The 26,694-nt window shown below is 37.1% G+C and overlaps 1 protein-coding gene across 1 annotated transcript in view; it reads left to right on the forward strand.

Annotated features, from left to right (window-relative positions):
- The window catches only part of LMBR1 (limb development membrane protein 1), a 55,865-nt gene that overhangs the window by 17,437 nt on the left and 11,734 nt on the right, over positions 1 to 26,694 (forward strand). Inside the window, exons 5-9 of the mRNA XM_054390275.1 lie at positions 4,871 to 4,974; positions 20,212 to 20,338; positions 20,773 to 20,841; positions 22,491 to 22,555; positions 23,524 to 23,596. Of these exons, the coding sequence (XP_054246250.1) occupies positions 4,871 to 4,974; positions 20,212 to 20,338; positions 20,773 to 20,841; positions 22,491 to 22,555; positions 23,524 to 23,596 (438 nt within the window). The remainder of the gene's footprint in view (positions 1 to 4,870; positions 4,975 to 20,211; positions 20,339 to 20,772; positions 20,842 to 22,490; positions 22,556 to 23,523; positions 23,597 to 26,694) is intronic.

A 26,694-nucleotide genomic window follows, 5' to 3' on the forward strand; every position in this document is an offset into this window, starting at 1 on the left:
GATAATTTCACAGATAATTTTTAAGAGCTGTGATGATGTACCTTGCTGTGCAAGAAAGTGAGCAGGTGTAATTGGAAGTTGTCTTGGATTAATGGTGAACTCATCTCAAAGCCAAAAAATATGTGTACAGAAAGTAGAAATAGGGATGAACTGCCCAGGAGTGATGTAGAAATATCATCTGGGTTAATATCCTGGTGTGAAATTAAGAAAGCTAGGGCATGGCTGCGTTTGCAGCTGGTGAGCCAGCTTCTTCTCTGGATCACACAGCGAGAAGCAAGAAGCAATGTTTGCAGGGCGTTAAACAAGAGTTCTTCTCAGTGAAGGTGGTTGAATGCTGGAGCAGTTTGTCTGAAGAGACTGGGACATCTAAATCCTTAGAAGCTGTCCAAAACTCAGCTGGCTGAAGCCCTGAGCAACCTCATCGCATCTGCAATTTAGCTGTTTTAAGCAGCAGATCAAAATACTTGATTTTAGAGGTTCTGTCTAGCTGAGTTATTCTGTTCCACATCATGGAGGATTGCTAATTTAGCTGCCTGGACAAATTTATATTCTTTACTACCAAACAGAAAAAAAAAAAGTGGAAAAGAATTCTTCTATGTCTGAATTTGCTTTGGAGAAACTACAATAAAATATTTCAGAGAGTGAAAATGATACAATAATTAATTCAGAATTTTTTTCTCCAGAGTGAAAACTGCTGGGAAAAGTAGTTGTTGCATAGGAAGGCCTTTGAACTTTCCAGTGACCATCATCACATGATTTTAATGTGATAATCTTTTTAAAGTACCTCTTAATTCATACACAGTGTAATTTGTATTTCGTAAGTCCAACAGTAACAGTGAATGAGAAAGTAAATTCAGCATCTTGATGCTTCCAAGTTTGACTGTGTATTGCAAAGCTTGTGCTAGAGATAGGCGTGGCTGTAGGCATAGCCGAACTAAACCAAGATTTACCACAATTGCTGTGAAGACTTCAGAAAGATTAGATTTTTGCCTTTGGGCACAGGCTTTTGTTAGTGTTACTTGACAAAGATCAGTGAACGCTAGTAAAAAAACATTAGCTTGGGAAGGGGTCCCTCTTGTGGTACGCACTGGATTTGCACAGTGGCTTTGCCCTGCTCTATGAAAACCTAGTTACAATACCCTTCTGAAGTTAGCTGTGAAATGCACTCGGAAGATTTGAGAGCTGATAGTGCTCTCAAAAGCTCCCAAATTCAGGAAATGTTCATATCTCCACAGTACTGCCTAGCATAGCCTTCATGTACAATTTGCTTGCTGGTTTGCAAATGTTATCGAATGGGAAAACTTGTATTGCTTTAAAACACTCCATTTTTGCTGTATTTGTCAGTTACAGGTATAGCCTGAGGTACTGAAATGTAACCTGAAGGGTTATATGCTGTAGACTGTTGCATTAATTGTGCTATGTAGAAAACAAACAAACAAACAAAAAAAACCCCAAAACCAAAACAACAACCAAACAAAAGCATCTAAGTTTTGAAGCTAGGCAGAAAGTCCACACCTAGATCCACTACAAAATTCTTGTGACAGCTGGATATTCACTTGTGCCGTTGTTGCATACAGCCACCAGGTGGGGGTAAAACGTAATGAAACTGCCAGAATCAGGAAGATGAGAAATTGCTGAGCTGTTTGCCACAGACCAAGAGTCTTTCAATTCTTATGTTTTATTGACGTCCTTAACTGATACTTAGTCACTACAAATGCAAAAAAAAAAAATTAAAATGTTTCGGTAGACTGCTTAAAGCTTTTATACATGTTGATATCTGCAAGTGTCTCTCATGTAATTTTATGATGCCATCAGTGTGGTAAGAAATAATTCCTTTTATGGGTCTATTTTATTTAATTTCTGATCTATCAAGTCAGCATAAGAAATGCAGTAGGAGAAGAAAAGGTCCCAGTATGTTCTTGACTTTGAGGAAAGTGTATAGGTATGTCAGCAGCAGTGTTGCACTGTTCCTACCTCTCAACTTTATATGCTTATTGAATCTCTATGTCTTAATATTCTGTAAATAGGCATCCTATCAGCTACTAATGTATTTTAACTTCTTAAAAGTTACCCCACTTCACCACTTCCCCTCCCTTTAGAATGCTCTGTACGTACTATACAGATACTAAACAGTTTTGCATTGTAGATACACGTTCTAATTAGGACAACCAGGTATTCAGCTTTGCATTTCTCTAACTGAATGTCTTCAGTTAGACAAAACTGCTGAAATAAGACCTTCACCTCTATCTGATAGCTTTTCTTCTCTAACACTACAGTCTTAATTTTCTGAGGGGAAAAAAAAAAAGTTAAAAAAAATACCCAGACTTCTAGAGTTAATGTGCCCCTACTAAGGGCTGTTAGTGGCATTCTTGCCGATGTTGCTATGCCTGAATGTTTCTTGAATGGTAACAGGAGAATCCTGGCTAAGCAAATTCAAAAGGAAAAATCCCCTTCTTTGTTAACTGGAGTTTAGCCACCTTTAGCAGTCTGTTTTCTTTAGCAGTTGGGTATTATATTTCACCCATCTTTTGGAATGTTCCTGTTTTGTTTTCTGTTGCTTATTTGGCTAAGTTTGGTTCCTGGTGTCCTGGTGCTATCAGCTGCTGAAGGAGATTTCTTGGCCCTCCACCTTCCTTCTCCCCCCTTGTTTTTATTTCTCATTACACTGGAATAAATAATTTCATATGAGGAAAAAGGAAGTATATATGGTGAAAGCATTTTTTAAGGAGGTGTAGGTGAAGATAACTGATAACTATTTTGCGTTTGGAACTAAATACAGGAATGTCTCTCAATAGTGAATTCTCCAGACATCCACTAAATGTCTCTTTCCCTCCTTTAATACTTTCCAAAATGGACAATTTCAAAGAAGAGGGAGAACAAGGCTGCACATGAGATAAAACACATAAACAAAGCTGTTAGTTCAATTTTTTCTTACCATGAGAGATGTTCTTTTTTGGACTTCATGTGATACAATATAGTCCAGAATTGTGGTAATTTGTGTATTTTTGGGGAGACAGGGCACTAAGCCCATTTTCATGTTTGCAGGATGCAGAACATGTGACACTAGGTAAACCTGTTAGATACTAAATTGCTTTTATAAAGAAGAAACAACATAGCCTGCACAGCTTTTGATAGGATGATGATTGGTGCATGTTTAAGCACCTGAACTGAACTGGCTCTTCAGAAAATGTTCAGCTTGGAAAATCTTGGTAGAGCAGGTGCCCTTAATGGAGATAAGTTGTCACTTCAGGATGTTTTCTAAACCTCTTCCATTCCTGCAAATGTCATGTGTCTTACAGATGTCCTAGGTTTAGTCAGTTGATTTTTTTTCATCTAGAACATGGAATTGTTTAGTTTGGAATATACTCTGAATATAGTCTAGTCTGATTGCCTTACCCAATGCAGGATCACTTAGAGAAGGCTGCTCAGGACAGTGCCCATTTAGGTTCTGAGGATGTTGAATGATGGAGATTACAAAACCTTTATGGTTAATCTCTTGCAGTGTTTGTGGAAAAAGTTTGGTGTTTTTGTTTGCTGGTATTTTTTGTTTGTTTTGGTTTTCTTTCTTACCTTTAAGTGGGTGTTCCAGTTTTTCAATTCATGCACATTGCCTCTTCTCCATTCACTGAATACCACTGTGAAGACTCTAACTTTGTTTTCTTTCTCCCCTTCTTCATCAGTTATTTATATACTTTAAGAAAAATCTCCCCTCCCTTCTCAAGGCTAAATAACTCCAACTTTCATAGCCTTTCCTTGCATGAGAGATGCTTCAATTCTTTGTGGTCCTTTACTGGACTCAGTCTTGTATGGAGAAACCTACAATGGGGTACAGTGCTCCAGGTGTGTGCCACCAGTGCTGAGCAGAGAGGAAGGATCACCTCAGCCTGCTTGGCAACAGCCTGCTGTTGGCCTCCTTTGGTGCAGGGGCATGTTACTGGCTCATGTCAGCTTGGTGTCCAACAAAACCTCTAAGGCCTTTCCTACAAAGCCCCTATGAGTGAATTGGTCTTCAGTGTGTTCTCTGCTCATTTGTCCAGCCTGCTGAGGTTCATCTGCATGGCAGCCCACTGCTCTTCCCCATATTGTTTCTTAGCAAACCTGCTGAGGATACACTCTCCCGTTATCAATGTAGTTAGTGAAGATGTTAAACTCAGTATTGACCCTCTGGGGTGTACCACTTGTGACTGTCTTGCAGCCTGACGTTGTACTGCTGATCACAACCTTTTAAGCTTACAAGCTCAGCCAATTTTCAGTCCACCTAAGTCCATTTACCTAGTCTATACTTCATTATTAAGGAGGCTTATGGGAGATGGTTTTGAAAGCTTTACTGAAGTTGAGATAACATCCATTGCTATCCTTTTGCCCAGTCTTCCTTTTGTGGAAGGCTGCTGTTGCTGCTACCATGATACCCTCTTCTGATTTGGAGGCGATGATGGCATTTGTATGTCACATTAAAATCCACTATGTCTGTAAGTTACCTTTGAGGAGAAAATGGGGGAGAAAGTAAATACACACACCTGAATTATGTGAGCTTCACTGATAGTGGCAGAATACTTTTGTCCTGAAAACACTGAAAATGGTTATCTAAAGAGCCTTCAGTGGGATACTGTGGAAGTAGTCCACCTGAGTTGGCTGTTTGGCTCCCAAGATTCTCAGACGTTTGCTGCTGTTGTAGTGGGTTTTCATTTGAAGATCACTACTCAGAGAAACAGACCTGTCATAACTATGTACTCATAAAAACTTCTGTTAGCAATTTTATGTATATGTGTATGTATAGTGTACTTCTATATTTAAGGAAGGAAAATGGAATACCTTTAACTTTTAAAGCTGAGAAACTTCTAATGGGAACTTTTTTTCTCGTTTGTTGCAGGTTTATGGAATCTTGCTTCTCTTTTTTCAAATCTATGTTTGTTTGTGTTGATGCCTTTTGCCTTTTTCTTCCTGGAATCAGAAGGTTTTGCTGGCTTAAAAAAGGTAGGAAAGTGCTTTTAAATCCAGAGTAATTACAGTATATATTCCGTTGTCAGCTCTCATTTCTAATGAAACTGAAATTACGACTTTGGGAGGATTTGGTACTGGGTTGTATATGCTGATGTGGATGTGTGCATACAGATGTGTGCTTTTGCACAAAGCAGGTGAAGCAAGGGCATGTGTACAGTGAGTAGGCTCGAGGGGGAAAAAGGGCCTTGAAAAGCCAAGTATACTGAGGTCAAGAAAATGACTTGTCTCTTATTTTATAACAAAATGTTCTAATCAAGATTTTATTTTTTGAAAAATGACTTCGCTGGGATGCTGAAAGGAGAGACAGTTCAATAAATAAACAAGAAATAAAATAACAGGGCAAAGAAGTGCAGGCTTCTTACTAATGGTAAGGGTGATTGAATAACAGATGGTGCAGAGAAAAAAAGCTTGATTTGATAATTTTGAAGACTGCAAACATCCCCAAAAAGGTTTGTGTGGTCAGTATTAGTAACAGTTTTCTTAATATATTGTCTTAAATGGGTAGAGAATAACTAAAAGTAGTCATTTCAGTTGAATGTAGTCGAGAGGGCTGAATATTTCAGTGAAGCATGGAATTTGACAAAGCAATTTCTGAACAATAAAATGCTAACAATTATATTAATATGTGAACCAGAGAAACAGTGAAAAAGTGCTATAATGGGAGGCACAGTAAAATGAATTTCACATTGTAAATATCAAATAAATTAAACTGGAATGATTGTCTGGGGACCAATTGTAGTGCATTGTCATTAATCTTTATCATCCAAATGATTACACTTTTGTTTTTAACAATACTACACTTGAGGGAATTCTGTGCCCTTTGGATGACAGTTATTAGAAAGCAAAGCATCTTGGAAAAGTGGTCTGAAATCAGGAAAATGAAATGTATTAAAAATAGGTGCAAAAGACTATGAGTCATTCATGGATTACATGTGAAGTAAATCAACAAGGGTTTGATTGCGATGGGAAGGAAAACATAATTCCTGGTTGCATTGACAGAACTTGGCATGGAGGCAGTGAAGTTCCCATTTTTGTTCTTGGTTGAAATTGGAGAAAATGCAACTGAAGTGTTGCATTTAGTTTGGGATTTTAGGGTTCATGTAGACACTTAAGAGAGAAAGCAGAGGACAGCAAATAACCAAACCAAAACAGACTTGGAAAGTACAGTGTGAAGGAAAAATTTAATTCAGAGATAGTAATGTGATACAAAAACTGAGCACTGTAGCTGTGTCAGAAAGGACCTGCAGGACCTAAGCAAGCTGCTGTGCAAATGCTTGTTTGGTGTAGCCTTTTCAGAGCAACTTGGTGCTACTGCAGTGGTAGTTTCTATTGACCAAACTGTCAATTATTGGTTACAAGTTTGGATGACCAAACTGAGTTCAGAGTCAAAGGATTTGGGGATGGATGACTATGTTTAGTCACTCAACATGGCTGGAAACATGACATGATGTTTTTACAAGCTATGATGTTTCAGGTAGCTCATGGGTTGCTATTGTATAACTTTTCTGTGTTCTTATAAAGAAATACTGTCCCCCTGCCTGCGTTTCATGAATCAGAATGGGCTTGATCAGCCATCTTCCGATTTGCTATTACTTCTTTTTTTGGTTGCTAGTGTGCCTTCTAAATGGCACATAGCCCCTCTTGCAGACTCTTTTTGATTCCCCAGGGCAACAATTTAAAACAACTGAGGACTTGCATATTGTGTGGAGGGAAAAATACGGAAATTAGGCATTTGCCATGGACGAATGCAGCCTTGTATTGAAAACCAAACTGAATCTCTACCTAGTTTTTTAATTAAAACCATTGTGTTAATTCAAAAAAGGCACTTGGGGCCTAAGGGGATTGCCCATGCCCTTTTAAAGAGCTTAAGTGCTCTTTCTTGCTGTAGTTTATATTCATAATGCCAGTTGCAGACTTATATTATCAGGGGAATAATTCTAAACACGATGTTGGAGGTGTATAATGCATGCATGTGTGTATATGTGTATCTTTCTGGTATATGCCATGTGGGTAATTCATGCACATGAGTATTTTTATGCACATGTGAATTAGGTTTTTGAAGGCTGTGGAGTGTTTGGAGTTACACCTTAATTGGTGTGGTTAACTGAGCTGCTGGGATACTTGAAGTAACTCATCTCCTGCACTGCTGTTAAAAACTTCAGAATATCTTTCTAAGTTGTTCTTCATTTGATAGTCTGTGCATAGTTATATTTTTTTGTTGAGATACTCTTTCTGTTCTTTGTCACTGGCCTTCTCAAATGCTGTAGTACAGTTACGAAACAAAAGTTGTCATCCATGTTTCTTAACCAGAATTAACTTCCTTTTTCTTTTGCAAAACTATGATGTTTTCAGTTGGGCATCTGTAGTTCACGGTACTGATGTTTCCATGTGGGATAACAAACAGCACAGAAAATTATATGTGTGCTGCTTTGTGAAGGAGACAAGCATTTTTGAGGAGATAATTGGTATACCTTTTCTTGACCTTTAAACTACGCTTTCTCTTGATGTAACTTCAACTGAAATTTGTATTTGTTTGAAGTTGACAAAGATAAAGATGTTTAGGAGTAATTTCCTTGTAAGAAAATACAAATAGTGCAATTTACCGCCGTGAGAAACTGGAATAACTAGGTATTGCATCATCACCAGTGGAGAGTTTTAAAAAGGCTTTATGAAGTATTTTACCTTAATACTGATCTTTGAACTTGAAGTCATGGCATAAAGTTTAACATGAGCGACAGCAACATCCTGACCAATTATCCAAATTATCCAGACATCCCAAAATGTTCAGAACACAACACACAGAGTCTGTGGATTAAGAGGTGAACTCCTGGAACATCAAAAGAAGTGCATGATAATAAAAACAAATAGTACAAAAATTTGAGGTAACTTCCTTGCTTAATTAATTAGGTGGACCAGGTGGAAGCGAAGAGGCCAGAGCTGGTGCTCAGAATGTCTATAAAGCTGAGCAACATGACAGCACAATGGAGAAGGAACAAAGATTTTTTTAATATACTTCTATCCTGTGTCACAGTTTGAAATTGTCCTGGTTTATGTCCCTTTTGGCAAACTTACATAAAAGTGACCCTGTACTGTATTTTATGACCAGATGACTTTTTTCCCAGTGGCTAATTTGTATCAGACCCCCATCTTAAAGAGACACAGAAATGAGTAGGAAGTCCAAGCCGGTTTGTCTCAATGAGCTTTCATTGCATGCTTTCATTATTTTTGCTCGTTTTTGCCACTGATCATCCATAAATTGTTGGAAATGAGTGATTAAGGAAGTGCTGCTTAGTGTTAGTGGCACATGCACATTCTTGGTATGTTTTTTGTGGGTGAGAGGAAATCGCGTACTGCACAAACAAAAAGGAAAACTCCTGCTGGGAACCTTTCAAGGAAATTTAACTTGCATAATGTTTTGATCTTGGTGTTTATTACAGAAAATAAAAGTAATATTTCACCAGCTATTGTTCTGTGTCAGCTAGTCTCTCCATCTGCTTGCCTTTCCTTGATGCCTCTTTCCAAATTCTCATTGAGTTTATTTTAATAAAACCACCACTTAAAAATGTAGCAGTTTATTCATACATTTGGGACAGGTGAGATGGGCCAGCATTCAGAACAGTTTATTGGGTAGTGCTTGCTACTGTAGAAAGATTAGGCTGTCAGGACTGCAAAGTGCTGCCTGTCTTAGCTGTTGCAGCTTAGCCTGTGCAAGTTAAAAATGGTGGATTCCAAGCAGTGGTTTCTGCTGTGAAAGGCAAATTTCTTCTCTTCCCTGCTTTGACTGGAGCAGGATTCTAAACACATTCTGTAACTAAAATTACTTATCTGGGGAGAAAGTGAAATGTTGAAGCTTTGCAAAAATACAGTTACTAGCATTATTTAAAGAGCTGGTTTTTTCCTGTAAAGGTAAACTATTGCTAACTTATTGAGCAGACACAGAGTTTAAGTTTTCCATTGCTTCAGAAACTTTTTTTGCTAATCTGAAGCAGGATTCTATGGAAAGTAGTTGTTCCTATAATGAAAAATACTGAGGAAAGTGGCTCCAAAATCCTTTCCAAGATAAGATTATCTCTATTTAAACACAGTCAATTTTTTAAGTTTGTCTTGATTTTTCTGGAAAAGGGCTTTGGAGAGTGCAAGAGTCTTGAACCTTGCTTGAAAACAGCATTTGACTTTGTTTTATGCTTGCATGTACCTCCAATTGCATTACCCATGGGCCACAGTGTGTGATGGCTCACCAAATAGTCTCAAGGTACCCTGTTAACAGTGTATGTTTATTTGGCATTTAAGGTCATATTTATTTGTCTATAAAATCATTCAGCATGAACTGAGACTTTAGTGCTCTGATGTCCATGAAATGTTTACTAGTATGTAATGTACACTAATTATTGTACATTATATTACAATCCATCTACTCATTCCAGTAGTACTACCAGAGACAAAAGTTGTTTAATCAGTCACATCAAAAGCAGCTCTTTGGTTTTGTATTTTTGACATAAGGTAACATCTTAAATTCAGATATGTAGTCCAGTTCTTTAAACTGGAGTAATTTAAAATGACACCACTTAAAATTTTATTAGACTTTTTTTTGTTGTTGCTGTTTAAAAGCAGATCCTGATTATTCTAGGATTCTGATTTGGCAAGTAGCTTCATCAGAGTTTTTCTTCCTCCCCATTAAAACAGAAGCATACTTAACTGACAGTTGCACAATCCCATAACATACTCTGTGAGGTGAATGGTTAAGGACTGTATTTAATGGTAAATCTTAGAATCATCCATATTTTGAATCTTTGTATGTTTCCTGCTTTTGCTGAAGTCTCACAAATGGTATGTACTCAGCTAAATGTAGAGTGTGTTTATAATTACAGATACAGAAGACAGGTATATCTAGTCCTGAATTCGAGAAGAGGTTATAGAATGGCAAGGAAATGGAAGATGAGAAGGTTTATAGCATACTTGTTAACATGTCACATTGACAAGTATCTACACCAAACTCCCAAACGTGATGAAACTGTAGCTTTGTACCATCAGTCCTTTATTTGCAGTTCTGTAAAGAGAGAAAAAAATAATTCTTACCTTACAGGTGTATTTCAGCAAATTGGTCTGAAAAGATTTGCTTGAGTGCATGGCCTGCTTTTGAGGACCTGTGGTTGGAACATATATCTGCACTATAGATTAGTAGGAGATGGAAATACTTTTGTCTGTAAAAAGTATTGCAGAGACATCTGTTTTTCTGTCCTTTCACAATGACTGTAAGTCAAAGGGTCGTTAAATACAGTAAGAACAGGAAAAATTACTACATGACAAGAAGATCTTGAGAGAGTTGTATTAATTTTTGTATTACAAAGCCTAGACCTAAGCATGTGCAAAAAAAAAAAAAAAAATGTTTCTATTTAGACATTCAGGAGCAAAGGCTGTACAAGACAGGTAAATAACAAATGTTCAGCTTAAGGCTGTGTCATGTTTCAATGAAAACAATATTAAAAAAAAATCAAGAATCAGTCCTTGGAAAGACAAACTTGTGACTGAGGAATCATGGCTTTATATGAACTTGATTCTTGTAGCTATACAAAACATTTGATAAAACGTCTTGCTTGAGTCAGTTGGCATCATATGCAAAATCTGTCCTTTTGATTTTACCATAAGGAGATCTATGATTTGTTGAATATATGTAACAGTTCTGGGGACAGCTGAGGGGGGAGTAAGTGGATGTTGGTTGTTGCACACATTGGATCAAGATGTGATGAGATGTGATCTGTGCTCCGTTTCATTGAAGTAGTTAAATGTCAGTTGGTTGCTTCCATAAATTAGAATGTAGCTCTTTTAAAGAGGCCTCAGTATAAGTTACAAAAAAATAGGCTCACAGGAGATAAGCTAATGGTGTAGTTTATCCAGCATAGGATTTTTCTGCATTACCTGCCTCTCTGTGACTTAGCTGAGCAGTGATTCAGCCTTTTTTTGCTGTAGTTTATGGAACTGAGATTATAATTAGTTTTTTTGACCAACTCTTTAACGTAGATAGGAAAGCAAAATGTGTCAAGTAGTCTGTGTTCTTGCAACATTTTCATATATTTGAGGTATGGAAATTAGCAGAGTAATAAACTTGAAACAAAGATTGTTGGTAATATATGGGTAAAAATGCTGTACAAAGAAAATCCCAACCACTCTTAAGTGTTACTTCAACATACATTTTTCTGACCATTACTTCTCTAGTAACTGATAAACCATTACTTCTCTAGCACACTGATAAATCGTGTTAGATGACCGAGGCATTATGAGTATGTAGAGTCATCTGTAAAACTAGTTAGTTTTAGAAGCTAACACTGGGGCATAAGTTATTTCACCTCATCTGAGCCAGGAACAAAATGCAGTGCTGAACTTGTGTTTTCTCAACTCCTGTGTTGTTCTGAAGTCGTACATTTCTGCTGTATTTAGCATGTATATGTTTTGTGGAATTTCCACAGTTCTTTGCTAAAAGCTTTAACATGTAGCTGGATGCCTGCAAATGGAATACGATGTGAATGTGTTTCTCTGCTGCTCTCTTAGTGAATAGGTTGAGTGAAAAAACAGTTTTTATTTGCTTTTAGGATAACTTGCAAAGTACTGCATGAGTAAAAATAGACATGCCAAATACTTCTACTACTTGTAAAGTGTACAGATGGTGCAGCTACCAATACTAAGCTTGAATTGTCATTGATGTAAACTGAAGTACAGGGTTCTAAAATACTTTTTTTCCCCTAAGGTACTTTTTGGGGAGGGCAGAAATGAGTAGTTTTCAGATTTTGTCTGCATGAAGCATTCTCAGTGCCCTTTATAGACCCTTCTGTTTGTGGTAGATGATAGGTATAGATCTAAAAACTGCAAGATGTAGATCTTTTTTTATTAATTGTCAGTTTGAAATACTTATATGAATTTTATTATATTTAAACTAGAAAATTGTGTTATCCTTTGTGATGGATGGAAGTATTCACATATACATGATCCCTGAAATGGCTGTGATTCAGGGAATCTGGAAACCCCCTCTTGTAGTCAATGGGAAAATGTTGATACCTCTAAGAATTTGGCATGTCTGTGTTAGAGGCTTCAAGAAGGCAGTGTGAACTATTTTCCATGCCAGTACTTGGCTTTCTTTTATTAACTTGATCTGTGGCTGTTTTTATTTGAGTATGGTGATCTGTTTTATCAAAATGGCTGTTTTCCACATGAGGAGTATTTTAAGATTTGAATATGTGAATATTTTTCATGTTAGTCTTTGCTTTTACTGATACCAGGTAGTGAGGGCATGAAAAAGCATTGTATCTGTTTTAAGTATCTTTGTGTCTTCCACTGCTGGCTGCCTTTTTTTTTTTTTCTGAGGGATTTCCCATCCTCTTAAATGGAGCAGTCTGGTGGTTTGGCCAAGTCCTGGAAGTTTTCTTCTTGATCTTACTCACCCTTGCAGAGGGTTAGTAGTAGACATTGCGACAAAAAAAACCCCTTAAGATTTCTCTTTACTTTAGAACTTTAATAGTGACCTGTGTACTTCCATGTGTCATTTGTTTTTGGGAACCATCTTCCTGGTTTCTTTCTTCCAGAAGCACAATCATAAATTTCAAGTCTTTCTTTTTACTTTTGCATTACTTACTGTAATCCTCTGCCAAGCTACAAAGAAGATGGAAAATATGTATTTATCTTCCTATCAGGAAAGATTCTTTATAATCCAAAATTAAACGATTAGAGGGAGACTCAGTGTCAGAAATCCCACAGCTCCCACGTTGTTGTTGCAGGTGGCTTTGGAAAGTCTGCGAAATTTGGTAGGTGGAGGGAGTGGAGCATCTGAGACCTAATTAGTGAGGACTGGGCTGGTGAATGGAATAACAGAGGAAACTTGAAGGGGAAAGGGGCAGCAATAGGACGGTCATTTTACTATGTGTATCCTTTATTTTCTACTTTCCTTCTCCCCAAAAGACTTGGGATGTATGATTTTACTGTGATGTGAAGAGATCTGCATCTGTCCTCTTTAATAAGAGCTTAGACATAATCCTGGGGCTTTCTGCAGTATTTTTTCTGCAAAGGATAGAAGGGCAGGTTGCAGCAGGGTAGTCACAAACGTCTGATAGTTGTAGACTGTTGTTATTTTATTCCAGGTAGCAGGTGTTTGCATTTTCTCTGATATTCTGCCTAGCTTTTCCTAATTTTAAAAATTTCTATGCCTTTTGTCCCTTTGGAGGGAATGTTATTCTAATACACTATTCTATATTCTAATACACGGTATGTCCATGTTAAATACACACCTAGATGTGGAAAAGTAAGCCGTATGTTCTTTCCTTAAGTGATTTGGATTGTATTTAAAACAGTGTCCTACCTGCCTAGGCAATAAGTGAATGTCATGTTATCATTCTCACCAGAGTCTATCTTGTATTGGATAATTAAATTAATTCTAGGGAAAAAAAGGGAGAAAGAACTGTTTTTTATCCCAGTCGTGAGGATGCAAGTCTGTAAGGAGTCCATCTTGTTTCTTAGGTTGTTTCAGTGAGTTATTTGCATGTGATAATGTCAAAAGGAAAGTTTGACAGATATCAACTCCAAAATACAATGCTGTGATTTGGATGCTCTTCTGGGACACTGGAGAACAGGGCCTAAATTTTCTTTGGCAGAGGTGTCTCTGGAGAGATGTCTTCTTCATCAGTCTAATAAAGAATTTTTAAAAAATTTGTCCTCACCTCTTATTAAGTGCTTTTGGTCTTTTATTTCCAACTTGACAGGCAGTTCTAATAGGACATGTTTTTGTCTGATACTCAAGGAATTCATTATGACTTTTTTCATCAACTTCCTTTAACTTGTTTTTCTGTCTTTTTGAAATGTTTGGATTTTGTTACCTGTAATGTATAACTTCAGTTCCATACAATTAAATGGTTTTATCTGCCTCCTCTTGCTCCATTGACAAAATTGTAACTACTATGGAATCACTTGGGAGAAGACATGAACACAAAAATCAGCTGATGGTAATCATCACTTGATGGGAATCATCACTTGATGGGAATCATCACTTGATGGGAATCATCACTGATGGGAGTGTTTTGTTACTGTGAATTTTAAGATAAAATTAAGATTTGTAATGACTCATAAAAAAATAAACTTAAGACACAGTTGTGTTGTGATGAAAAATGTTCATTTTTATGTTAAATTCCCCACAGGCTGGAAAGTTTCTGTGAGGGATGAGGTGGAGTGGGAGAAGACACAGTCAGCACTGTTTAGTCTGAAGTCTTTGCTTCTTGCATGGGCAAGGAAACTTTTCCTGATTGCTTGAATCTGATTCCTGAATATCTTCTTTCTTTATTAAAATCTCATATCTTACTCTGTGAGAATTCTACATTTTTAAAAATGAACTACATTTTCTTAAAACTACAGCTGGTGGTTTTGAGTCAGTAATTTGTGGTAGCCTCATCACCCCTTGTCTAAGTATCAGTGTGCTAAATGCAGTATGTTTCCATCTTGACTGATGGAAAATGGATCTCCTTTGCTTATTTTAAAAAAATTCACTGCACTGCCTTGAATAGGTGAGAACAACAATTGTTCAGAATGTGTTTTTTTAACCGTAGAAATGGTTAGAATACTTGAAACAAGTTAATCCATAAAATCACCAACTTCATACCTGCTGGAGTTCTCACTCTTTTTTAGTGCCTCCGTTTCGTTTCTGCAGATGTTGGCATGCATGTTTGTTGCAGTCAGCCTCTCACTGAACAAATCTTAAGGTTACTAAGACTCTTCTAGTCACATGAAAACAATGGGCTTCATGTGTACTTTAAATGTGCTATGATTGCAGGAATGTTTCCCAGGCTTTCCCCATGGGTCAGGGCATGGTGTAAAAAGTGATGTTTACCTACCTTGCAAGAGGTCAAGATGTCCAAGCAGGACTGTGTTCAAATATTCAGCGCCATAGAAACTTTGTTAGGACCTCTCTGGTTTTGTGTGTAGCATGTTGTAATTTTGATTTCATTGGTATTAGCCTTTTCTGTTTTTTTTTTTTTTTTTTTTAATTTTTCCCTGCACAATTTGCAGCCAAATTAAAACATAGAATTAATTAACAGAAGCCAAACCATGGCATATATTGGTGATGTAGTTCCACAAATGTCCACTTTATAGGAGCTAGTAAATTGTTCATCAAAATCACTCCAGCAAAGAAGTGTTTTTTCTTGAAGTAGGGGTAGAACTGTAGTTCTATGGTTTTATCAGGGATTTTGCCTCTTAAGGAAAGAAAATAACACCCTGCAATGAATATGTTGTTTTCCAGGTCCTCTTGCTTTCCTTACTTCTTTCCTACTCTTCTCTGCTTATTCACACAAGTGTAAGCTGAAGTCACAGCAGTATTCTCAGTGTATAGCAGTGGAAGTATAAAACCCCAGCACCTTAGTATGTATTTCCATTCCCTATTTATAACATTTTGTGTAGGCTTTGATTTTCTTTTTGATATCTGGTATTTGAAACACTGTGAAAAAGATTTCAAAAATCTTGATGTAGTTTTTAGTTGCCTTTTTTGAGGGTGTGTGTTGTTTTTTCTTGTTGTGTTTTTTTTTTTTTTAATTTTTGTTACCTCTGTAACTTAACCTGCATTTCAGCAGTAATTGACCAAGAGAACCCCTAAAGATTGATGTGCTAACACAATTACAGCAAGGGTCAACTTGTTTTACTGAAAATAAACCAAGTGTATTGCCTAAGCTCACTCTTCAAGTTTGGAGTTGTCTTATCACCATACTTAAAAACAACACAATTTAGCCTGAGGTAGAGGGGAACATTTTTAATTATTTCTGAAGGCTGTGATTGTGTTCATGTTTTAGGTCTACAGCATGGGAGTTATTCAAGGCTGTGTAGTTAAGGCCTTACTGAAATCTGAGTTTGATATTTTAATTGTTAATGGTATCAAGGTTGTTCCTACTGTACTCCCCTTAATAAGTTGTATAGACATTTATAATTCATTTTAGTCTGCCTCGTAGGTTTGAGTTCTTTGAATACTAGAACATGGGGTAGATGCAGACTGGTCTTTTTTTCCTTACTGCATCAGTATCCTGGAGGTACCCTTTGGTGCCTCACTATGCAATCCATACTTTGGAGAGAAATCCCTCCTCCCATAAACCAGGTTAACTTGCATGTGAAATTGCATTAAAATAGTTCTTAAGTCAGTGAATTAATTGTGATATATGCATTCTGTTAGTAATGAAGTAGCATTTGTGTTATCAAATTCAGGTTTGGAAACAGATCTAGAACAACTTTCTGAGAAACTTCCTGCAAGCTGGTTAGTTTTATAGTTCTTATTTCCGTTGTTCTTACTTGTCAGAAACATTAGGAAAGAAGACTTGGGCAAATTTTTCTTCTTGAATACAGTATGAGAAGCTAAAAATAAAAATTATTTTCCCATTCCTTTAGTATAGCCAGTTCAGTTTCCATAGGAATGTTAAGCAGTGATCATAGGAGCTCAGGAGGCAGTTTCTCCTGATTAAACAATCAAGTTGGAAACTCTGATGTGAAAGGTGACTATTCCCACCTTCTTCCCTTTACTTCCCCTGTATCTCTACATACACACACACACATATGGGCACACTTAACTTACTGGGTAGGTCACCTCCTTTATTTGGTTGGTAGAGGTTTAATTTGTTTCCTGTTACACTCTGACAATGAGGAATCAAAGACCTCTTCCAATGGATTCAAATGCAGTCACTTGTTTGACACCAAGATATAGTGCTGGCTTATTATTTTATTTCATAGAATCACAGAATGGTTTGAATTGGAAGGGACTTTAAAGATCATCGTGTTCTAACCTCCTTGCCAAAGGCAGGGGCACCATTCAGTAGGTCAGGTTGTTGAAGTTTCATCCAGCTTGTCCTTGAACACTTCCAGGGATGAAATTTGAAGTAATCCTATGTACCTATGCTGTATGTTAGTTCATATTGTAGTCATTTGGTAATTCAGTACTAAAGACAGATACGATGGTGATCATGAACAGTAAATGTACACTTACAAGCTGGTTTGAAATCTTCAGTTTTAGATGAGATCCCTGCTGGTTTTGAATGTGGCAGGTTCTAGTGCTTCTTTTCACACACACACAAAATGTAAGGATTAAATGGATTCTAAAATGACAACAATTATTACATGAACTAGAAGTGGCAATATCTTCTATGCCATGCAGATACGCTGTGACATTTGGTTCATCTCAGAAATCTGAGTAATATAATGGGGTTGTGGGAGAGAAGTGAAATGATTCAAAGAAGAAATGTTAAGCCAAAAGCAAAATGTCAGTGAAGAGGTTTTTGCTCCGGAAAAAAAGTTCATCATTGAATTTCAAGGTTTATTTGCATAGTTCTACTTTCATTGAAATAAAATAAAAACTTGCTTGTCTTTACCTATTCTTTCCATTCTCAAAGTTGGGAGTAGACATTTTTACTTAGCTCTTAAATTAGTGATGTTACAAATGATAACATTCAAAAGCTGCTTGGACACAGTCCCGAGCAACCAGCTCTAGGTGGCCCTGCTTGAGCAAGGGGTTTGGACCATATGACTTCCAGAGGTCCCTGCAAAGCTCAGCTCTCCTGTGATTCTCCAGAAATGTGCCTGTTAATTCTGAACCATGCATTTCTTACAGTAGGAGCTGTTTGACAGATACACTGATGTATGTAAGTATGAACTAATGTGCCTGGAACATGAATGTCTTGATAGGGCACAGTTTTCTGGGTGCCCAGTTGAGATGAAGTATTTACCTGAATGCTTTAAGCATTCGTGCCTATGACAGAATGTGTCTGTCTAGTCACTTCACTGAAATTCTTCAAAATATTACTGTTTTACTATTTTAAAATAATCATCATCAGTGTGGGAATCTTATTGTGTGTGCTGTGTGCTACACAAATTGTTCTGCCCTTGGGGTGAACTGTCAGTCCCGCTTGCCAGTGCAGACATGAGACTGCAGGGTTGTCAACGCGTCACATAGGTGTATCTAGTGAGAACAGGAAACTGATTTCCTGAGAATCAAAGATTATTCAGACTGTTGTGGAAAGCAAAAAATGGAGAAGGCTCATGAGACAGCTAACTGGCTTTTCCCAGAGTTTGTTCCAATGGTATTTTTGCCCAAAAATAATGGTTATGACTGAGTAACTGTCCATTGCCGCCAATGCTGTTGTCATCTTTTTTTTGAGAGAGAATTAATTATTTGTTTTGCCCTAACCTTGCCTGTCTCCAGAGAACATTTGCAATTAATATGAAAAAGATGTTATTTACAGTTGGCTATCTCCATGACCATGTATTCCTTGTTTATCTGTTTTGACAACTGTGTTGCTCCAAGGGGAGAGGATTTGGTGCTTGGATTGCTGTGTGAAATGAAATAATCTCCAGGTTTGTCCAGAAGAATCTGTTGCTGTGAAACTTGAAGTCAGAGAGGATGAGATTTGTGTATGTGTCTTGTAGTAAAGTGAGCAATTCACTTTGTGTGGCTAAGACTTTCAGAAATGCAGAAGGTAGCTTTGTATTTCTTCTGCCTGAGGGGAGAAGAAGGGAGTCTTCAAGGTTTTTTGGAAAGCTTGAAGCAGATCTCTGTGCATGCATCTTGGAATGTTTTGGCTTTTCTTCGTGTGTGAAGTGAAAGCTCTGTGTGTGTGAAGTGAAGGCTCTGTACCAGTGCTTAGTAATTGGACTGTAATCTGTTTCCTGGTATCTTATTGCTCAAGTTCAAAGCTAAAGTATTAAACATAGGGCTACTTAAACTTAAATTCATATATTTAGCTTAGATGCTTACCTTCAAAATAACTCATGGAAGATCGAAAGCTAATTTCAAGCACTACAAAAGCATTTTAGTAACTTCGGACAACTGTAAAGCCACTTTTAGTATATACCAATTACATTCTTGGAGTAAATTTATATCTTATCTGTACTACCTTAATTTGAACTATGTTTGAGATCCATTGTGGAACTGGACTTCATTTGCTTACTTAAGCCTTAAAGGAAATTCTGTGAAGGTCTCTTTTTGTCTGATTTTCTTTTGTGCTGCTTTCGCTGTTCTGCAGACAACTGATGGTGGAGAGGAATTGGTGCTAGAAGAGATCAGTGCTTATGGTTGGATGCAGAGCTTATGTAGGGAGCATAACTTTCAGGGTAAATGTCACATGAAGATTACCCTCTTGTGTTAAGCAGTGAAGAAAGAGGTGATAAAAGTAGGCAAAAAAATAAAATGAACTTTCTGCTTCTAACTATAAAGTAGATTTTTCAGTGGAATATATCCAAGTTGGGGTGAACATGTGTGAGAAACAAGAAATTAGGTTTGCTTGTAGAGATATATAAATGAAAAAAATAAAATTATGTGAACAGCAGTCTGATGATTTCCTAATGGTAATATTGTCTGAAGAAAGCATCTCATTAGTTCTTGATGAACATTAGTAAAGTCAGTGTTAAAAACACCAGCAAAAAAAAAAAAGATTCTGTGTATTTTTGTGTGGCATATTTACATTTGCAAATCTGACCCTCAACTATTAGAGGGTTGTTATGTTTTTAGACTCAAGAGCAAATGCTGGGGTGTATAACCTGGAAGACCTGTGATTTGTGTCTGTTGTAAGCAAGAAGTACGTGGTTCGTTCAGCAAAGATGGGAGGTGCTGGATGCAGCTCCAGCAGCTGCAGCAGTGTGTGAGCAAGCAGTACTCTGACCATACACTTGAGGGCTCTGAAGACTGTGAGGAACGGTGCAGAAGCAGTTGCAGTGAAGGATGTATTTTAACTAAATTGGTGCATTGTACCTGCACAGGCTTTAATGCTTGCTGGGCCATTTGGCTATTTGCCATAATTGGCTTTCCATTCCCTTGATTGGAATCATAGATAAAAATTTGCTAATCCACTTTCTTTGCTGAAAGTATTAGAAAAGTAATCCATCTTTTAAAAACGCTCGAGCAAAATCGTATACTATAAAGAATACCTTATGGAATAATGAGATTAATGGGAAGTGTAAGGCATACACAATTTAAAACAGTTTTCTGTGGTTTTATGAAGAAAAATGCAATCTGGGCACTATAAAGCCATAAGTGCTTCCTTTTTTATGCACTGCCTTTTAAATGTCTATTACATGTTCTGCTTTTGTCTACACGATAAAATGTGAGTATATAATTTGGAGAAGGAACTACTATTTAATTGTATTTTTCTTATGTTGAAAACATTTGATTCAAAGTTCTTTCCTCCGTCTCCCCTCTTCTGCTTTCAGGGCATCAGAGCACGCATTTTGGAAACTCTTGTAATGCTTATTCTTCTTGGGCTGCTTATCCTTGGAATTGTATGGGTGGCTTCAGCACTTATAGACAATGATGCTGCCAGTATGGAGTCTTTGTATGGTATGGAATTCCAAAAATCACCACACTAGTTTCATTTTATTTATGGAAATGAGTGTTGTCAATGAATTGAGTTTCTAGCAAATGCTATGTGAGTATTGCACAAGTTGTGAAGAAAGTATTAATTTAGTCAATGCCATTTTTTGTGTTCAATCCATTTTTACCTTGCTGAGAAGTTCCATGCTCATGTGGACATGGTGTATGTTAAAAACAAGTAATTTAAGTGGAATGGAAGTAAAAGCTGGAGATATTTTTTTAAGCTGAAGTACTTGGGGATTTAGGTGTCTGCAGGGTTATTTAACTGAGTAATGCTTAATTTTATTCTTGAAAATATAATTATTCAGTCCTGAATGCTTAAGAAGTTAATTCAGTTGTGTTTGTGATGTAAGCAGCCTATTTGTAGTAAGCTAAGGCTATGCTCAATATTTTCTTTACAGACCTCTGGGAATTCTACCTCCCATACTTATATTCCTGTATATCACTGATGGGATGCTTGTTACTTCTGTGTGAGTATTTTCCTGATGAATGATTTTATGTATTTCTTTTAAAAATTAAATGAAATGTTTTTCATGGTGAAAATCAAGATTGTGAAGGTTAAGAGTGTGAATTCTGTTTCATTATTAAGTTTGGGTTCTGAAGTTTGAGCAAATGCTGTCTTACATGTTCAGATTTGGAGGAATTCACACCTCACCCAAAATTTCAATTTCTAACATTTTAAAGCGGGTATTTGAAAAATAGGGACTCCATTCTTCAAAGAAGAGCACTGTTTTAAAATAAAATGACTTCGGGAGGTCAGGTGAGAGAAGGTTATTTTGGGACACTTGGTTTATCTTGTATTCAGTAAATTGTGCTTCTGTTTTCAATTGAGAATGCTCCTGTAGAGTCATGGCAGTTAGCTTTCCTACTCACACAGCTAGTGTTGGGGTAGGCTGGAGCTCAGTTCCACAATTGCAGGTAGAACAAAGGCGGTAAAAAACCTCCACCTGTATCAACAGGTCCTAGCCAGAGTTCAGTCATCCATGTTCAGGGGAATAAGAAAATGATGGAAGGCTCCAAATCCCACTTACTATTTCAACCTCTGACCCCTTCCCTCCCCAAGTAATTTCCAGAAAATTGCTGAGATGGGGGCAGAACAGCTTCCTTCTAGATTATCGTGGTTTCACCTCTTCTCCAGGTTTATAGGTTTATAGCTAGTACTTAGAGGGCTGTCATTCTGGAGAATAATAGTTTGAAATATCCTTAAATCTAAGCAGATCTGTCTCTGAAAGATTGCTCACCAAAATCTTGGTGAAGTCTCCTTAGGTTCTCTGCATGTGGAGATTCTTAAATACACTTTAATGGAGGGACAAGGGGAAGTTTAAGAAAACAACAAAGCCTGGTTCAAGGGTGTGATTCCCAGCAGTTGCTGAATGTTTTAATGGGAAACTGGCTTACAAACTTCCTACATCTGTCTTGCAGTTTACTTCAGCAGAACTGAAAACACAGCAGTATTCTGGGGCTATTGTAAACCAGTTCAGCAAAATAATTGGGATTAAACATCATTTTTTGGAAGAGTTATTTGCAATTTATACAGGCAAACCACTGATATTATTTAAGGCCCTCTGAGATGCTAAATCTGGGTAGCTGAAAGGGCAGGATACAGTGTTGGGAATGTAGCTGTGTACATACTGCCTCATGATAATGGTTTCTGAACTACATGAACTCCAGAACTGCACCTGAGAATTATTTGGGAAAGTTCTAACTGGCCCAGGGCAAATCATGCCAGAGATGGTTTAATCAGTATACTGGTGTAGGCAACCAAGTCTTAATGCCCAGGAATGTATCCTGGCACTGATGAATTTACTAGTGTAGACATAGCCTCTGGTGCCACATGCTTTGAATAAATAATTACTTAGAGCAAGCTTAACATATCCCATTATATGTTTTTCCTTGTTGAAAAGAAAAATCAGTTGTGCTCTTTAGAGGGGAGAGATGCTCATCTTGTTCAAAACTGATATGATAACAGTGCTTTAAAGTTCCTATTGGAGTTTGAAGCCATTACAGTTATCTTCAAAACTGTCTTTGGTTTTATGTGGAGTAGTACATTGAACATCCAAATAAAAATTGGCCTTTGACTCACAAGTTGAAGTTTTGCTTTATCTTTCTTCCTCTGCAGTATGCACGCCAGTGGGGCTTTCACGGATGTTTACGGTAATGGGTCAATTGCTGGTGAAGCCAACAGTAAGTGTTAACACAAATTGTCCTTGTACGCTGTGAGAAGGTAGAATGGCATTGGAAGAGTTTCTTATAGAATGCTTGCACTTCTAATTCTCTCTCCATCAGTTTCTGTAGTCAGTATTTGTGCATTGTTTATGCTTACTGCATCTGTTTTGCAAATACCTGGAAAGTGTGGGCTTGTTCTGAGGTCAGAGGCAGAGGAGACAGGACCAAACTAAGGCTGAATAGCAAGAAGGGTACCTGAAGGTACACCTAGATGGGTGAAATATAAGTAACTAGTGTCTGTAAGAACTTAGATGCAGATACTCTGCTGTTCTGATACTGAATTCAGGGAAGGTAGAAGTTTGTACCATTTACAAGTGACTTTGCTGTCACATTTCCTAGTTTGTATTTACTAAAATGTGGGTGCACTTGGGTCTTGCAGTCCATTTCATTGGTCAGTTCAACCCTGAAGATACAAAATAAATAGATACTGTTTTGTTGTCTGTAAGCTTTAAACTCAAAGGACCTGTTAGTAAGGTAGATGGACATGATTTATTTGGCTTTAGCCTCTAATAGCAATTTATATTAGCTTGAAATACTGGCTTATGTGAGAAATCACTTTTTAATGTACTTTAAAAAAAAGTATCTGTGGTTATTTTTGCTTAAATCTAATTGAATGTGGAGGCCAGTAGGTTGCTATGGTTTGAATATAGGTTAGATATACTGTTCCTTGCCCTCTTTCCTAAGTCTCTTTAGACTGAAATTGAACATGAGTGGTAACCTGAGGTGAATCCTTAACAGAAATTTTACTTACAGTAAAGAGTATCTGTAGCAGAATGGAGTAATATTTTGTGGAGTTCCTATTTGTATCAGTATTGCAAAGTTGTAGACTGTTTTAAATACAAGTTAATAGAACAAAACGAACCTGACTAGAGTCAGAAAAACAAGTGCCTCTGATACTCAGTTCATATTTCTGTTTCCAAATGCAGATCCTTGAAGACTTAGATGAGCAGATGTATATCATTACATTAGAGGAAGAAGCAATTCAGAGGAAGCTTAATGGTATGTTTGTTCTGATACTGCTTCTAATACAGTAATTTGGGGGAGAGTGATTCTGGTCAGGAGTATTGATCTCCCTGTTACATAGCTTCTTCCCTCAATACAGAAAATGTCAACATCTTAGTATGTAACAAGCATTACAGGCTTGCATTTCATTGCTTACTGTGGTGGTCATGATTGACTTTTGTATGTAATTGTGTGGTTTGCTCTGTTTATATTCTTAACATGTTCATCATCTCTAATATGGGAATATTCTGAGACTGAGAAAGCAAATTGAGTAGTTGACCAGACCCACCACTCTTATTGCAAAAGAGTTTGGATTGGTAAATGACTGTGTATTAGCCTTGTCTGAGGAACAATTAACTTCTATTAGCAAGAGCCTCAACTTCCTGCATTATGAGTTTTGTTTTTTTTGTTTGGAGGATTTTCTCCTGTTTAAATTTATTATTATTTAGAATCTTAGGTAATAATTTCTTAAACATCAAAGCAGTCCTTTATAGTCTAGGAGCTACTTGAGGAAATCAGTAATTTTGAATAATAATGGATAATTATACAAATGTTCTAGATTTCTTGTATTTAGTATTACAATTTTGCACTTCTTGATAAGGTGTTTCTATTTTGAAGCATTTCAAAAATGGTATGAAGCTTTGGTTCCTGAGAGAAAGTATTGCAGCATGGCAGGAAAAGTGATACAAGAAAAAGTGATACAGAAAAAAGACCCAGTAATTATTTGAATATCTGTTAGTAGTGCAGAGTGGTTTCCAGTATTCATGTGGAGAATGGGGTTCCTTAGGTGATGGCTGGCTGCTGTTTTTCTGCATAGAAATCTATGCAATAGTTTATATTGCAACTTAGTGATACTTCTCAAGAGGTGGACCTAACCTGTTTGTAGGCATCTACTAACCACATCTGGCCTTAGGATGTGTGTGGGTGGCTCCCCTGACCACTAGCTGAAACACTGGATTCTTTTTCACCTGATTGGGTAGTACTCAACATAAAGTGGAACCCCACTCATGCTGAGAGGTAAAATACACGGGGCAGGGCTTAAATGTCCTTGTAACAGGAGAGGGAACTGAATTCTGTTTCACGTGCTGAGGGAATGGTATTGACACCACCATCTGAAGGAATGCTGGAAAACTTGTAGTTTGGAGTACAGGAAAAATTAATGGACTTAAGCCAAAAAACTCCCTAAAAATCTAACCTTGGATCTGGCATGTAGATGGAGGGGGTGTAATATGTTGTGTGTGCAAGAAGATTCTCTATAAGGGTTTTTGTAATTAAGTAATTTTAAGTATGCTTATTTATGTGGCAAGCATGGAAAGCTTAATCATCTCTGCCAGAAGTCTTTCTAATACGTATGAACAATGCCAGCAAACAGCTATGAGGACTCATGCCCTAATGTGTGACTTAACACACAGATTAAGTCTTTTTTGTTGCTGTATTGGAGCAGTTGTATTAGGCTACATGCTTCCCATGCTGTGGCATCGCAATACATTCTCCATTTATGTGCATAAAAAAAGAGATAAATTTTCATCAAAACTGAAGGGGACCAGAGCACAGGTTTAAGTGGTATTTGATGCTTGTCAATGCTGATTTTATTTATTAAAAAAATAAATAAATTCATTTTGTAGAGTAATTGCTATCACACTTCTATTGCTGTTTTGCCTCGTCCTCATTAGTGTTTACGCAGACAGTGCCTGGACTTAGGAAGGGAGTCACATGAATCACAGTTCTCATTGAAAACTGGGTAAAGCCTGTGTTTCCAGAGGAGGGAAAAAGGTTTAGCTAGGAGAGCTGGGGCCATTTTTGATGCCTGTAGATGTAACTGCTGTGGTGGTGATGCACTTGATAGAGTTTTCTGTTAAGTTCTTCATATTTGAAAATAAATTTGAAGCTGCATGTCTTCTTTGTGGAAACTGATTTTCTTCCTCCTCAGATGTCTGCAGTATATAACTGAAAATAGGAGGAGGAGGGAGGGGAAAGTTTGATCATGTTATCTACCCTAGTATTTTTATCTATTGAAGAGATACTGGGCTTTGGGAAAATGTTTGTTTCCAGTGTATTATATTTCAGTACCCACATCACTCCTAGAGTCAAAGAATAAAGCTGGGACTTTTTTATATTAAAAGAAAAAAATTGCCTTTAGCTATTAGTTTTCCTGAATCCAAAGAGACGGGTGGGGTAGGATCAAAAATACTTACTTGATCAAAGTTATTGGCTCTGAAGGTATCCTTACCTATGTAAGAAAGATGAAAGGTGTTGTTTTTATTGCACGCTAGTAACAGTGTAATTTTGAACTAATTGGTGTTGAACTGCCAATCACCTAGGGGGAATGCAAATAGATACTCTTACAATTTCCTTTGAGGTACTGAAATTTTATGTCGGGGCTGGAAGAAAAACAGAATAATACCGTTAAATTGACCTTAAATGAGCTGCTTTGTGGCTTTCTTGGAGAATCCCTTCTAACTTTTCATTGCTAGTCCAAACAAGTCTCGTCTACCAATTTGATTTATTGGCTAGACAGCGCTGACATTGAACTTTGTGCCTGTTTGAAATGAAGCTAATGTTATAGAGCTTTTAAGAATTTTGCTGCATCCTTTTCAAATAGTCTTCTGACTGATCTGAAACTTTGCTTTTCCCTCTCATAAAATATCCTTTTGTAGAGCAACCTGTTGTTTGCAACTTTTTTTTAAGGAGGAACTACAACTGCACTTAAATATAATTCAGAATTTCTACTGAAGTGTCTCATAGGGACCCAATGTGATCATGTCAGCTTGGGTGGAAAGACTCCTGTGATTAGAAGTGTTTTGAGCTCTGGATTTTTATAGTGAGGAGGGGAACAACAACATTTATCTTGAATAAAGCTTTTCCTCAGAGACCCGTAAATCAATAATGGAGAAAAAGAAAATAATTTCATATTCTAAATGGAGTTTTCAACTGCTTAATTTTTCAACTGCTTTCATTAAAGTTCTTGAGAGCTTTTCCACTGAGCTCTATAGTGATCCTTCTTTTCACCTTGTAGTAATTAGTCATTCCATAAAACAGATGGTTTAGACTTTTTTGGAAGGAATGCATCAGCACAAAAGCCAATTTTTATAATG

Source organism: Indicator indicator, chromosome 20 (assembly GCF_027791375.1).
Source record: "Indicator indicator isolate 239-I01 chromosome 20, UM_Iind_1.1, whole genome shotgun sequence".
Lineage (NCBI taxonomy): Eukaryota > Metazoa > Chordata > Aves > Piciformes > Indicatoridae > Indicator > Indicator indicator.